This window comes from Phoenix dactylifera, unplaced genomic scaffold (assembly GCF_009389715.1).
Source record: "Phoenix dactylifera cultivar Barhee BC4 unplaced genomic scaffold, palm_55x_up_171113_PBpolish2nd_filt_p 000130F, whole genome shotgun sequence".
NCBI classification, from domain to species: domain Eukaryota; kingdom Viridiplantae; phylum Streptophyta; class Magnoliopsida; order Arecales; family Arecaceae; genus Phoenix; species Phoenix dactylifera.
Genome location: NW_024067692.1, coordinates 1,212,551 through 1,226,871, shown reverse-complemented (window position 1 = coordinate 1,226,871; position 14,321 = coordinate 1,212,551). Strand labels below are relative to the sequence as shown.

At 51.1% G+C, this 14,321-nt stretch overlaps 3 protein-coding genes across 3 annotated transcripts; 2 read left to right on the top strand and 1 right to left on the bottom strand.

Moving 5' to 3' along the window:
- The first annotated feature begins 785 nt into the window (after positions 1–785).
- On the top strand, positions 786–1,706 carry LOC120104860. Its single transcript, XM_039116734.1, has one exon. It carries the CDS (start codon positions 786–788, stop codon positions 1,704–1,706), a length of 921 nt encoding a protein of 306 aa, XP_038972662.1.
- A 1,586-nt stretch (positions 1,707–3,292) lies between these two features.
- LOC120104859 lies at positions 3,293–7,435 on the top strand. The gene is made up of 3 exons (XM_039116733.1): positions 3,293–3,790; positions 3,998–6,789; positions 6,982–7,435. The coding sequence occupies exons 1-3, from the start codon at positions 3,293–3,295 to the stop codon at positions 7,433–7,435; spliced, it is 3,744 nt and encodes a 1,247-aa protein (XP_038972661.1).
- Positions 7,436–8,679: 1,244 nt separating this feature from the next.
- LOC103696298 (leucine-rich repeat receptor-like tyrosine-protein kinase PXC3) lies at positions 8,680–12,510 on the bottom strand. Its single transcript, XM_008777869.2, has 2 exons — positions 9,392–12,510; positions 8,680–9,288 (listed from the first exon to the last, which is right to left on the bottom strand). Exons 1-2 carry the CDS (start codon positions 11,733–11,735, stop codon positions 8,963–8,965), a joined length of 2,670 nt encoding a protein of 889 aa, XP_008776091.2. The 5' UTR covers positions 11,736–12,510; the 3' UTR covers positions 8,680–8,962.
- Between the last annotated feature and the right edge of the window lie 1,811 nt (positions 12,511–14,321).

The following is a 14,321-nucleotide window of genomic DNA, read 5'->3' as shown; positions in this document are numbered from 1 at the left end:
CCCAACTCTCATAGAAAATCTTTTATCCATAAATTTTTTTTATAAGCTTCAAGGGCCTGTCCTCTCCCACGTCTGCATCGTTAGGTTATTAGAGTGGTTCTTTGGTAACTCCAACGCGCACAATTTGAAGCAAGGGTAAACTAGCTGTTGGCTTGTATGTATAATCGGTGTTGGTTTGGTTGTCTTTGTTTGGAACCTAAAAACTTTGTAGTTATATTTGAATCACTTGAAGAAATGGTAAAATTAATTGTTGTTGCATGTGGTAAATTTTTTTTATCACTAACTTAATATTTGACAAATTATATCTTACACCATGTGTAACCATATAGCCATGCACCATATCAATCATCTTGTCTCTTTTCTATAGATCTTGTTTATGAGTGTATTAGCGATTGGCTCATAAATAGAAAAGAGACGGGCTGATTGGCATAGTGCATGGCACATTGGTGCATGCAGTGTGGGGTATAATTTGCTCTTTCTATTTTGCTATAGAGCATTCTCCGGGGAAGGCAATGCAGGAGGAAGAGAGAGAAACTCTGGGGAAAGGAAACCCTGGAGAGAGGAATCTTCTCGGAGGTGGTCTAACGGTCATCTTCCACCGGCGAAGTGCCTGGTGAGGTCGCCGCTGGTCAAGGATACGAGGCTCGCCTGCAACGCGTCGTGCCGCCTGGTTCCTGGAGGGGCACAACGGCAGGGATCCCGTGGGCTTTCTGACGAATCGGGAGCTCTCGCCTTCATCTAACATTCTGTCTTGCAGGTGCTCCATCTCCATAGGGCTCCACTACATGGACCGGAAGGGGAAGCAGCCGGCGGGGGAGAAGGAGGAAGGAACGGCGAGAGGAAACGGTAAGTCTAAATCTTCTTCTGGAAAACAGAGCGGCGGTCGGGGGGAGCACTCCGGTGCCTGGTCGAGGCCGGGGCCGTGGGTGACTCACTGGCCCTCGGCCGCGGAGGTGGAGCGGCTGAGCCGCCGCTTCCCGGAAGTCGTCACACTTCCGGAGGAACCCATCGCGGCGGCTCGGCAAGAGTGGGACGGGCGGGCGGTCATGGTGCGTAGCCTTGGCCGCCGTGTTCCGGCCGAATGGGTAGCCAAGGACGTGGCTACCCGGGCTAACCTTAAGGAGGTGGTGGCCGTCCCTCTAACGGACGGCTACCTGGCTCTGCGTTTCCGGTCGACGGCGGACCGGGACGGGGCCTTAAATGAGGGACCCTGGGTGGTGGCGGGGCAGCTCCTCGCCATGGCTCCTTGGGTCCCTGATTTTGAGCCAGGGGAGGAGGCCGTTACTTCGGTAACGATGTGGCTTCGACTCCCCCGCCTGCCGCCGGAGTATTGGTCGCCGTCAACCATCTTGGAGATCGCGTCTAGGGCAGGCCGGCCGATCGCTGTGGACGGGGTCACCGAGCAGCGACGGGCGATGGGTTTCGCTCGGGTGAAGGTGGTGGTCGATGCCACCGCGCCCCTTAGACCTGGGATTTTGATCCAAGGGAAGACGAAGGTGCGGTGGCAGCCCTTCGTCTTCGAGAACGTCCCCATTCTCTGCCCCCTGTGTGGGCGGATGGGTCACCTGGAGGCAGCGTGCCGTTTTCCGGTGTTTACTCAATCGGCGGAGGGCGGGCCGCCAGGGGAGGGGGACCCTGGGGGTGGCTCTGTTCCGTCGGCTCCTGCAGCGGGGATGGAGACCCAAGGGCCGATTTTTGGCCCTTAGATGGTGGCGACACGGCAGAGACCTCTGCCGCGAGAGTCGCGACCACCACGGCCGAGGGAGCCCGAACCTGGACCCGAGTCCGCCCCGTCTCGGCCGCCACTCCCACCCCCGACAGCTCGACCGGTGAGGGCCGCGCCTGGCCCTGGACCTGAGCCACCCTTAGCCAGGCCGACATCGCCGGTTGCCCTCCTGACCCTAACGGTGTCCCCGGCCCAATCGGTGAGGGCCGCGTCTGGTTCAGTTCCTGAGCCATCCTTAGCCAGGCCGACATCGCCGGTTGCCCTCTTCACCCAACCGGTGTCCCCGTCGGACACCGACGGCTGGCAAAAGCCGTCGAAAGTGGCCCGGCGACGGTCACCGGCTGGTGGGGGGGTGGGGCTTACCCGGCAGCCACTGTCCCGCTATGGGTTGACACCGTCGATGACCTTGACGAGGTAGACCCGAAGCCGAGTTCTGGTCGCGCACTGGAGAGGAGGAGCCCGGATCACAGGTGGTCTGACCCGGGTCCCAGTGAACCGTGCAGCCGGCCTCGCGGTAACAAGCGGGCTAGGGCCCCGGTGGGCCTCGGTCATCCACAGGGCCCAGGAGCGCGGGCCCAGTCGGCCTTGCTTAGGTCGACCCAGCGGGCCAGGGCCTTCAGGGCCCGGCGTGCTTCGCGTGGGCCAGCGGGCGGGGCCCAAGACGTGCCGCGCGACGGGAGCGGGGACTGCGCCGTTGGCGCGCCGCGTGCTGTCGGCGCGCCGCGTGTCGTCTGCGAGCCGCGAGTTCTGCGTGCTCGGGGCGCGCGGGCAGGCTGGGCCTACCGGGGCGCGCGGAGTGCACGGGCCCATCCGGGTTCGTTCACCACGCGGGCCCAGCGTGGACCGCGGGGGGGGGGCTACTCATGGACAGCGGGCCCTGCTACAGGGACAGGGTCCGCGGGTCCAGCCTGGGGGGGCTACTCAAGCCCAGCTTGGGGGGGGCCCACAAGCTCAGTTAGCTGCATGCATGGGCACCCAGGATGAGCGGGACCTGCAGTTCCAGGGAGATTCGACAGAGGACCCCGGGATGCTAGTAGGCCCGTTTCAGTATAGGTCCCCGGGTGGGGGATTGGCCTCAGTGCAGGGGACCCCTCTGACTGTTGGTCAGACCCCCCTCGTGCGGGCCCCCTGGGATACACTGGAGGGCCTTGGGAGAGGCCCAGATGGGGTCTATCGGTTTGGCTCTCCGACCCCAGCCTTGGGTGAGCGGCTGGAGGCTGCTCCTGAGGGATGCGAGTCCAGGGCTCATCTTGGACTGCATTTGGAGGAGAGTCCGACCGAGCCACTGACGCCACGAGAGGGTGTGGTTGGGGTGCCGCCCGGAGGGGCACCCTGTGAGGGGCCCTCTTACAGTGGTGACGGGGGCCATGGTTCCATGGGTATAGCTATGGCAGAGGGGGACCACCCAGCTGTCGTGCGACTCATTAGGGCGGCGGTCATGCGCGATGCATCTGGCGATGCATCTGGTGTGGTAGAGCAGCAGGGCGACCTAGGTCGCCAGCTTGACATAGCTCCCACGACCCAGGGGGAGGATGAGCCTGAGGTCGACCCTGCGGACTGTGATCCATGAAGGTTCTAGCCTGGAATTGTAGGGGGGCGGCCAAGCCGGCCTTCATGTCTTCCTTTAAGCGGCTAGTGCAGGTCCATTGTCCAGAGATCTGTTTTCTTTGCGAGACGCGATTATCGGGCGATGGACTGGTTCGACTGAGGCGGCGCTTGGGAAGGGACTGGGAGACCTATGCAGTTGAGTCCCAGGGGCTGTCTGGTGGCCTTTTGGTCCTGTGGAGGCGAGGGGTGGCGACGATTGATGTCTTCCACTACTGCCCTCAACAGGTAGTCATGGTTGTATCGGAACCTGATACTGACCCGTGGGTGTTGTGCGGTGTGTACGCGAGCACGGACTACAGGGTTAGGAGAGCTCTTTGGCAAGAGATCGCCAACCTGACTGCCCAGGGTATCCCGACGGTGTTAGTTGGTGACTTCAATTGTATCCAGAGTGCGGGTGATAAGAGGGGAGGTGCGGAGTTCACGGATAGAGTGGATAGGAGGGAGTTTCGCGACTTCGTAATGCGGAACGGTCTGGTGGACCTAGGTTTTTCGGGACCGCGGTTTACCTGGTGTAACAATCAATCCGGTAGTGCTAGGGTTTGGGAGCGATTAGATAGGGCCTTTGCGACCCCAGATTGGATCCTCCGGTTCCCTACCTGCTGTGTTAGTCACTTACCCCGGATTGCATCTGACCACTGCCCTCTGCTGATTTCCACTTCATAGGGACCTGGTCATCATAGTCCCTTCCGCTTCGAGAAGATTTGGCTATCGTACCCTCAGTCTTGGGACATCGTTCGCGATGCATGGCGTGTCCCGGTACGGGGAAATGCGATGCAACGGGTCTCCCGCAAACTTGAGATTACCAAACGGCGGCTTCGTCGTTGGAATCGCGAGGAAGTGGGCGATATCTTTCGGAGAGTGGAGGGGGTCGAGACTGCGATTGCTGATCTACAGAGGAGAGAGGATCTAGGAGGTGAACTTTCGGCGAAAGACATGACCGATCTCCGGGGACTTCTAGCGACCCACCATTCACTGCTACGGCAGCATGAGATTTTTTGGCGACAGAAATCTCGGGTCCAGTGGGTACGTGAGGGTGATCGCAACACTAGGTTCTTTCATCGGACGACGGTTATCCGGAGACAGCGGAGTATGATTCACTCATTGCGAGATGGGTCCGGTCAGCGTGTGGAGGGTGAGCCTGCCGTCAGACAGGCTTTACTTGATTTTTTCCGCACCAGATGGACGGAGGATGGAGGCCCTGATGTTGATGGCCTCCTTCCGAGGCCTGATGTGGGTATTGCTGATGATGAGAATATGACACTGGTTCGACCGGTGTCGGCGCGGGAGGTGGAGGAGGCAGTCTGGGCCCTGGCAGCGGATAAGGCTCCGGGACCCGATGGGTTCCCCCCTTTCTTTTTTCGGAGATATTGGGGTATCATTCGGGCTTCAGTGGTTGAGGCTGTGCAGTGCTTCTTCACTCAGGCAGCTATGCCTGAGGATTGGAAGGCCACCTTCATCACGCTCATTCCGAAGCGCCAGGAGGCGGTAGAGCCGGGACACTTTAGGCCCATCAGTTTGTGCACAACCTTGTATAAGGTTGTGGCGAGAATAATGGTGGGCAGGATCAAGCCTCTATTGCCGGGCATTATCAGCCAAGAGCAGGGGGCCTTTGTGGCGGGGAGAAACATTTCCCACAATGTTATGTTGGCTCAGGAGATGATGTGGGATCTTCAGCGAGCATCGAAGCGGCGCAGCTTGATGGTAGTCAAGCTAGATATGGAGAGGGCATATGATAGGATCAGGTGGAGCTTTCTGCGGAAGGCTTTAGAGACCTACGGTTTCCATAGGAGATGGATTGGTTGGGTCCTAGGGTGCGTCCAGAGGCCAAAATTCTCCATTTTGGTCAACGGCACACCGACGAGTTTTTTCGAGTCCACTATGAGACTGCGGCAGGGATGTCCCCTATCCCCTTACTTATTCATTATTTGTTCTGATATCTTGTCTCGTTCATTGCAGGGTGCGTGCACTAGTCGGGAGCTGGAGGCCTATGTCCCAGCACCGGGGGTGGGACCTATCTCTCATTTATTGTTTGCTGACGACTGTCTTCTTTTGACCAGGGCGCATGCTTCTGATGCACGGGTACTCGCTAGAGTGCTGGCAGGTTACTGCGCGGCGTCCGGACAGAGAGTTAACTTCATGAAGTCAGCCATTCGGTTCAGCCCTAGCACGGAGATTAGAGTCAGACTGGAGATCAGGAGGATTCTGCAGATACCAGAGCAGGAGGGGACATTGGTCTACCTGGGAGTCCCTATCACAGGCCGGAGACTGCGGGTGACAGAGTGCTCTGGGCTGGTACAGCGGGTCGAGGCCAGGCTGGAGGGATGGAGGGCATCATCTCTATCCATGATGGGGAGATTGACACTGGTCAGATCGGTGTTAGGATCTATGCCGGTATATCTCATGGCCAACACTGTGGTCCCAAAGACGACTCTGCTGAAGATTGAACGTCTTCTTCGGAGCTTCTTGTGGGGGTCTCATAGTGGGGGCCATGGGGTACATCTGGTGGCTTGGGAGCACGTCTGCCTCCCCATCAGTGAGGGTGGTCTGGGAGTGCATTCCCTCTTGGAGCGGCGTGAGGCCCTTGTTGCTCGACACGCAGCTCGCTTCTTGCTGGAGCCGCAGGGGCTTTGGAGCAGGGTGATGGCAGCCAGATTTGGCCGAGGGGGCTCTGAGGTGGCACGGAGTGGCCGCCGAACTTCCTTTATGTGGCGCGAGATTGCGAGGTATTTGCCGACTGTGTCGGCTAACACCAGGTGGCTGATAGGCGATGGGCGGAGCGTCGATGTGACCGATGATCCATGGGTGGACACTTTGCCTCTGAGATGTTGGCCGACGATGGTGGATACTGAGGCAGCAGAGGGGCTTCGGGTGTGTGACCTCCTAGCACCAGGGAGGACAGAGTGGGATGATACCAGACTACATCAGCTGTTTGGGACACATCTTGCTGCGAGGGTACGGTCCCTTCCAGTACCAGATTGCGAGGGGCCAGACGTTAGGGTCTGGGGCACCTCATGCAGGGCCAGTGTCAGGCTGGGTGATCTATCCCGGGTCATCCAGCAGGAGCATGAGCGAGGACCAGACTGCGCCTGGATTTGGAGGTCCAGCCTCCAGCCGAGGGCAGCACTCTTTTTATGGAAGGTGATGTGGGATCGCCTTCCGACGAGAGCAGTGTTGAGCCGGCGTGCTTTGGGGATCCTCGCGGAGTGTGGGGTTTGCAGTGTTGATGAGACTGTGGATCATGTTCTATTTCAGTGCACTTGGGCGAGATCGACATGGCTGTGGACAGGTATCCCGGAGGAGGTGTGGCAGGAGAGGAGCCTCTTCCTGCATTTGATACGACAGGGGTTGGCCAGTCCCGGGTCATGCCAGGAGGCCATCCGAGCAACTTGCACAGCCCATCAGATCTGGCTGGCAAGGAACGCTCGCATTTTCAGTGGGCGCAGGATGTCGCCGAGGTTTGTTGCGGAGTCTGCTCGAGCACTAGCGATGGAGTCCAGACTTCCTACCCCCTCAGACACACCCTTGACAGCTTGGGACACCTGGGGTTCCTCTACTGCTCAGGCAGCTCCTCGGACGGTGTTTTTCACCTGGGAGCCCCCACCCCCGAGCTTCCTCAAGGTAAACTTTGATGGGTCGGTGTTGGACAGAGGTACGCGAGGCGGGGCAGGCTTCGTCATACGGGACCCTCACTCTAGGGTTGTGGCAGCAGGTGGCTGCCAGTTGTTCGTCACATCAGTTCCAGGGGCAGAGCTGCGAGCTGCCTGGGCAGGTCTTCGCCATGCTCGGCAGGTGCTGCAGGCCAGCTCGATCATCCTGGAGGGTGACTCGGCTACAGTTATTGGCTGGATCCAGCGGGGACTGAGTGGTGAGAGCATCGACCATCCTCTGATCCGGGACATTAGGATGATGGTGAGGGATGGCGTGGCCTTTGAGGCCAAGCATGTATTCAGGGAGGCCAACGGGGCGGCTGATTGGGTGGCTGCATTCGCGGCCCACCACTCTGGATACGCTCTGTGGGTGGGAGAGAGAGAGTTGCCATTGGCACTTCGTGAGATTGTGTATTTTGACTTTATTGGGTGTATTCAGACACGCGTTGTCTGAAAAACCCGGCTTTAGCAAAAAAAAAAAAAAAAAAAAAAAAAAAAAAAAAAAAAAAAAAAAAAAAAAAAAAAAAGGCAATGCAGGAAGTCTCTTTGCGGACACAAGACTTGGCCAATATCATGCATATCTATGTTTATGGAGTGCTTCTACAAGTGCGATTAGCACCGTTTTCTTGGCAATAAGCAATGGGTAACATGCAGCAGGAAATCAATTTACGTCCAATTCTTTGAACTTCCAAAGCGGATTGATCAAATAGCGTTATGTGCAGTCATGGTATGCGGTGCAATCCTCACATAAAGAAGTGCCTTCTTTTTTTAATAAAAAAAAATGATCTTTAGCTCATACCACTCGAGTACAGAGACAGATATTAGTACCAGTGAGCAGGTTATGAACCTTGGAGCCCAGGACCACAGGCGACAGCTGCTGTGATCCGCAGCAAACTTAGCCGCCCAATCTTTCGCATCTCTTTGGATAGGTATTTAGAGGTCTGGAGTCATTCGAGGACTCCAACTCTGAGCCCATCTTTCACATATCCATAAGCAAATAGAAACGAGTACTAATTTTTCATTGCTTATTTGTTTAAACAAACTTTAATGGCACATAAACAACAGAAAAATCAGAAGGTCCAATGAACATGTTGAGCCAAGAATATACGTTTGACTGTTGACTGATGGAAGCCCCCTGTTTTTGAAGCGATAGGCTGAGCAAAGTATGACCCTCCTGTTAGAATCATTGCGCAGGACATTATGCCAAATTTGGCTGGCTTTACCAAATTTCATCTTGATTAATTTGTGATTGATTATATCAAACTTAGTCGGCCTTACTAAACTTTCTCAGCCTCCTAATCTATGTATAGGTTGCTCCAGTACATTGTAACAAATAGACAGAAATAGAATTCTTCTCCAGTACATTGTAACAAATAGACAGAAATAGAATTCTTTTCTATCATTCTCCTCTTTAAGACTTCCTATCGACTTAAGAGTTACTTTGACAGCCATGATAAAAGATGAATTTGTTGTTTCAACGTTCGGCTAACAATCAGTTCAAGGAAGATGCAAATATTAAAAGTAGACTACGCATTAGAAACCAACATCTCCATACAGCTCAGAAAGCAGAACAGAACTGGACTGTTGGTTCTTTTTCAGTCTTCAGACCAACTCACGTTCATATAGATATGGTCATGCAGCAGAGGAATATAACAACATTTTTTGTTTGACATCCATCGACTTCAAAGATAGGCACCGTTGCATCACAAGATGTTCTTCTCACAACAAATTCACCATCAAATTCAATATAAACCGTAATTACAGAAATCTTGATTCGGCTTTCGCTGAAACACGGTACAAGTTCTAGCATTTTTTTTCCCCACCCTTCTCCCCCCAAGAATTTAAGTTCTACTTTCAAGCCTAACCTGCAAGTAGTGGAAGCATAGCAGAAGCTCCAATCAACTAAGTGTTCTGAACCTTGTACCTATCATCACATAAACCTCAAATGAAGGGTTGGAGAAGTTTCTAAAAAATCTTACATCTAATTTTCCTTCACTTCAAGAAGCATCTCCAATACTTTCTTCATCTTAGGCCGCTTTGCTGGTGTGCTGTCGGTGCAGAGCATCGCAACCTTCAGAACTGCCAGCATTTGCTTTCTCCAAGCAAATGAGACAGTACTTAACCTCGCATCCATTATCTGTTCTGGAGTCTCGCCCCTTCCTGATGCGCTATGGACCCATTTCACCAGGTCTATCCCTTCCCCGAAGATCTCATCGACCGGCAATCGAGATGTTAGGATCTCAAGTAACACCACTCCAAAGCTATAAACATTCCCTGGCACTGTAACTTGCATTGTGTATGCATATTCTGTCAAAAGAGATTGGTAATGAACAACATGCTAGCACTGCACTTCTTTTGGGCTCAGTATATGGAAAGAAATGAAAGAAAAAGGAGGAAAAAAAAAGATTACCTGGAGGAATATAACCAAAGGAGCCAGCCACTGCACTGATACTTGCAGTTCCTTTTGATGGATCCAAGAGCTTGGATATCTCTATCTCCCCAATCAGAGCATTGAAATCAGCATCAAGAAAAATGTTGCCAGATGATATATCCAAATGGATAATGGCAATGTGGTGAAGGAAGGCTAATCCTTCAGCAACTCCAACAGCAATGGACAGCCTTCTTGGCCAATTGGAATCGAACCCAGTGCCCGTGGTGTCGTGGAGGAGCTGCGCTAGTGTTCCATTAGGCATGTGATGGTGCAGCAAGAGGGCGACATCCTCATAGATTACGTAACCGATAGGCCTCATCAGATTGGCATGGCAAAGATTTCCAAGCCTTTCAAGCTCCCTTATCATTTTATTCTGGTGGTGAACAACCGATCTATCCACGGATTTCAGCTTCTTGACTGAAAGAACAAGTCCTGATGGCATCACTGCCTTATAGACGGTGCTAAATGTCCCGCTGCTCAATTTATTTGAATCCTTCAAGGTTGCTTTGACAGCACTGTCAAAGTCGATGGCTTGCATCAAGCTCTCAATAAAGACATTCCCAGCAGCTATTTGTGGAGGAGTCACAACCACTTCCCCTGCAACCACGACAGCCTTGGCATCCATTTCTTGTCTCTCTCTCAGCATAAACAGGCCAACAATAACCGATACCGCCACGAAAACAGCCAAACCAGATCCAACAACAGCTAATACAATCTTGTAGGACACCCTGTGTCGGTCCGAACCATCGGCCGATCCAAAATAATCCCCACAGTTAGATTCCAACGGATCACCGCATAGGTCTTTATTTCCTGAAAAACTTGAACGAGGGCTCTTCTGAAATGGACCAAAGATTGGTATCGGGCCGGCGAGCTGATTGTTTGAGAAATTCACTTCTATCAAGCTCAGCATGCCTTTGAGTTCCGATGGAATGCCTCCAGAAAGCTGGTTGTTGGAGACATCCAAGGAGACCAGCTTGTCGAGCCTTCCCAGTTCCTGAGGCAATCGTCCTCTGAGGTGATTGAAGCTAAGATTTAGAGCTATCTGCAAATTCTTGATCTTGCCGATCTCAGGTGGGATGTTACCAGTCAGGTAGTTGCTGCCCATCTGCAGCTCGAGCAGCCTTCCGCAGTTCCCAATTCCCCCAGGAATCTCTCCACTGATGGAGTTGTGATCCAGAAGTAGGAATTGCAGTCTCGACATGCTGCAGAGGTCTTCAGGTAGGCTTCCATTGAATCGATTGTCGCTCAGGTCAAGTTTGCTAAGGTTCCTGCACCTGAGGATAGACTTTGGGAAATCGCCTGTGAGACTGTTATCTGAGACAATGAACTCTTGGAGGTTCTTCAGCTCCCCGAGCCTCTCAGGTATGGTCCCTGTGAAGCCATTAGAGGCCAAGTTCAATAGCGTGAGGTTCAAGCACTGTGCAAACTCTGGAACAATCTCTCCAGAGAGGTTGTTGTTGTCTGCCTCAAAGTATGTTAGGCTGCTAACGTTGCCAATGGACGCAGGAATGCTCCCAGCGAGCTGATTGTTTCCAATTCGAAGACTCGAGAGGCCTTTGCAGTTCCCCAACGACTTGGGAAGGCTGCCATTCAATCTGTTTACAGTCAGCACCAGAACTTGCAGCTTCCCCGACTTGAAAATGCTCTCTGGTATCGCCCCTTCGAGCAGGTTGGAGTGGAGGTTCACCACCTCAAGCTGAGAAACCGAGCCCAGATTTCTGGGAATCACACCAACCAAACTATTCTCATATGCCGAAACGACTCTCAGATCAGTGAGGTTGCCAACCCAATCAGGAATGGAGCCAGTAAGATTGTTCCCAGAAATCTGAAGCTCCTGAAGCCTCTCTAAATTCTTCAACTCATCGGGTATTTCCCCCGAGAGGAAGTTGTTCGAAAGATTTAATGATATGAGGTCTCTGATTTTGCCTAAAGATGATGGAATCCTGTTCTCAAACTTGTTCATCGACAAGTCGAGGAACTTGAGCATGGCTAAATTTCCAAGAGAAGAAGGAATTGATCCATGAAAGGAATTGCCGGAAAGATCCAGCCGCTTTAATGACATGAGCTCGGAGATGAGCGAGATGTTACCTCGGAGGTTGCGGCGAGGGAGGTCGAGCGCCTCCACCGCTTGGTTCGGGCCGCCGCAGGTGACGCCGCGCCAGAAGCAGTAGCTTGTGCTGTTGAGCTCCCAGTCCGCCACCATGAGCTCTCTCTGGAGAGCCACCATAGTGGGCTGATCCTGAAGCTGGGCAGTGGCTGGCTGGCTTCCAAGTAGAAGACTAACCATCAGAAGAGCAAAACAGCAGCAGCCAAAAGAAGCCATTGGCAGAGCCAGTACCCTCTTTCCTCTTCCTCTTCTTTTTGGTATATAGATGATGTTCTATATCTTCTTTTCTTCAGAGAAACAATCTCTTTCCACTTTCTGCTTCAAGACATACATTTAGAGGGCTGGTGGAGACCCATCTCTCATCTAACAAGCCCACACCTGTGAGGAAGAGTTGATTTCCCTTTGAGAATCACTAGTCCCCCCCTCCCCCCCCTCAAATCCAAAGCATACAAGAGAGATATTTACATGATTCACAAAATGACAGCAGCTTGAGCTGGGTGGACGAGTGAAGGATACCTAGAAAGAAATCCTGGTCCCTTCCTTGATGCTTCTATCGAACATATAAAAAAAAAAAAAGTTGGGCACAAAAGCAAACAGCAAGCTTTGTAAGAGGCAAACACGAGAAGGAGAAGAGATGGGTGGGGATGTGTTGAAGGAGACCGGAAGCCAGAAACAGGCGTGGCACCCAGTCCTTTTGCAGCGACATCACAGAAGTCTCGTTTCATCTATGAGTGAGTAGTAGTTGGGCCATGGGTGGAGCAGCAGCACAGCAGTACACCATTGGGGCCTGCTACGGTTGACATGACCTCTCTCTCCTCTCTCTCTCTCTCTCTCTCTCTCTCTCTCGCCCATTTTTCCCTATCAAAGAATTCATTAAATATTTCTTAAAAACTTTTTACCAATTGAGATGGGTTCCTAGAGGTTATTCTCAATGCAAAAAGGCAGAAATGAACTGTAGAGATCAGATTTCTAGTGCTCGACGCCATGAGTATGTCATTTGACTCTCCTCACAGCGAAGAATTCTTTTTTGTCTTACAAGGACGGATTAATGGCGTATTGCCGATTGGTAATGGGACCAACAGTTCCAAAGGCTGATGTTGTGGGCAGCGACCGCGGTGGGCGGTCGTTACCCGGACGAGGCTGGAGATATCCCTAGATCTCGGTAATCTATGACTATTATTTTTTTTTGGTCCATTAACCTTTGACCATTGACCAAGATGTGGCAACCAAAAAAATGCTTCAGACCAGTGCAAGCGAGGCTTAATTTAAAAATAATTTATCTCCCGCTAAATGAGTGTCGTCTTTTGGGAGCTTTTTGTTGAGGTCTGTGCAATTGTGCTTCTCGAGATTCTAATTTCTAAGCTTTCACCCGAGCTGCAGTTGCTTAGAATTGAGTTTATTTTGTGAGTGCTGTCCCAGATTGGTGCAGTGCCCAAAAGATAGGTGCCGTGCTCTTGGTATTTCTTAACCAATCACTGACTTCCACGAGGTAATAGCGAGATGACACTACAAGTGATCTAATAAGGTGATGCATTATTTAAAGCATTGATTAGAAGTAAATATTTAACAAAAAAACAGGAGAAAGTATTAATAGATTATGGGAGCTGAAGAGGCGAAAAAACAGTAACCTTAATTAATTCGTCCACTTTCATTCTAGACTAGTATTAAGCTGTGGGTCATACTGGTAACGTATCTTCATGTAAACTTGGACAATGAGAATGGATGTTTACACATGCTGAACTTGTTTATTCCTTTTTTTAAAAAAGAACATAGGTTGATTGTATTATTGTTCTACTGTACATCTTAGGTCTGGTGACAAGATAAGTACAACTGAGAATATATTATTCTCATGATGCGAGTCGAGTGAAATCGCAACAAATTAGACTGTAGCATCTCATTAACAGAGCATATTTCTTTCGATGAACAGGGAATATGGATTGGCCATATGTTTTCTGGCTGCATTTTTCTGGCCTTTTCTCGGGGGTCGCGCCTGTCTTCCGGCTTTAGTATCGGGACATTGGATCCTCTGTTTGGAAAGACGGCTCCCTAACTCGGCTTTTTCTTGCTGCCGATGTCCACATTTTCGCCCGTGAAACAGGGGACTTGAGTATATATTATTCTAGTTTTAGGCTCTACATGGACACTACATCGAAGACTAAAAAATATCTTGATGCACCTGTTCTGGACTAGGGATTCTAGGAGCCAGGGGAAACCCATTTTCGGACTATTAGCTTGATCACGCGCACCGCTTGTTTGCCCTATCTAAGTACAGTATGTTTGGTGCTTCTGCAGGATCGTATGGTTCGATGGGAAAAAAAAATATTAAAATATCTAAAAAAAAAAAAAGCTGATGCTCGAAAAGAGATAGGTTTCATAAATCATGATTTATGTTTGGTTAAAAATTTATTTTTCTAAAAAAAATTATATAAAATACCTATTGTGCTTTTAATAAAAGAAAAGATCTTATCTCATTCAATCTAAAAGATGCTTTGAGAGAAAAAATATTCTAATTTTCATCATGTGGAAAAGTCACTTTTCTATATCCCACATAATTTTTTTTCATGAAGGATCTATTTGCATGATTAGACTGAAAATCTTACAGGGTTCGTAGTTTAAACCGTACAACCAATAAAATTATGGAATTATAGGATGGACTAGGCTTGTGTTCATAAATACCTAAGACTTGTTTTGGAGTGGGACGGCCCGAATTTTATAGAGAGAAAAAAAAATCCCTCAACTCTATAGGATTTGGAACGGCCAACTCTAAAGCTAGATCTGTGTATTTATGAATATAAATCTAGC

Coding starts and splice junctions, on each gene's coding strand:
- LOC120104860 (XM_039116734.1), top strand. CDS start 786: ATGGACCGGAAGGGGAAGCAGCCGGCGGGGGAGAAGGAGGAAGGAACG.
- LOC120104859 (XM_039116733.1), top strand. CDS start 3,293: ATGAAGGTTCTAGCCTGGAATTGTAGGGGGGCGGCCAAGCCGGCCTTC. Junction 3,791..3,997: donor GGAGGGAGTTTCGCGACTTC/GTAATGCGGAAC, acceptor TCCACTTCATAG/GGACCTGGTCATCATAGTCC. Junction 6,790..6,981: donor GGGCGCAGGATGTCGCCGAG/GTTTGTTGCGGA, acceptor GGTGTTGGACAG/AGGTACGCGAGGCGGGGCAG.
- LOC103696298 (XM_008777869.2), bottom strand. CDS start 11,735: ATGGCTTCTTTTGGCTGCTGCTGTTTTGCTCTTCTGATGGTTAGTCTT. Junction 9,289..9,391: donor CTTTGGTTATATTCCTCCAG/GTAATCTTTTTT, acceptor CTCTTTTGACAG/AATATGCATACACAATGCAA.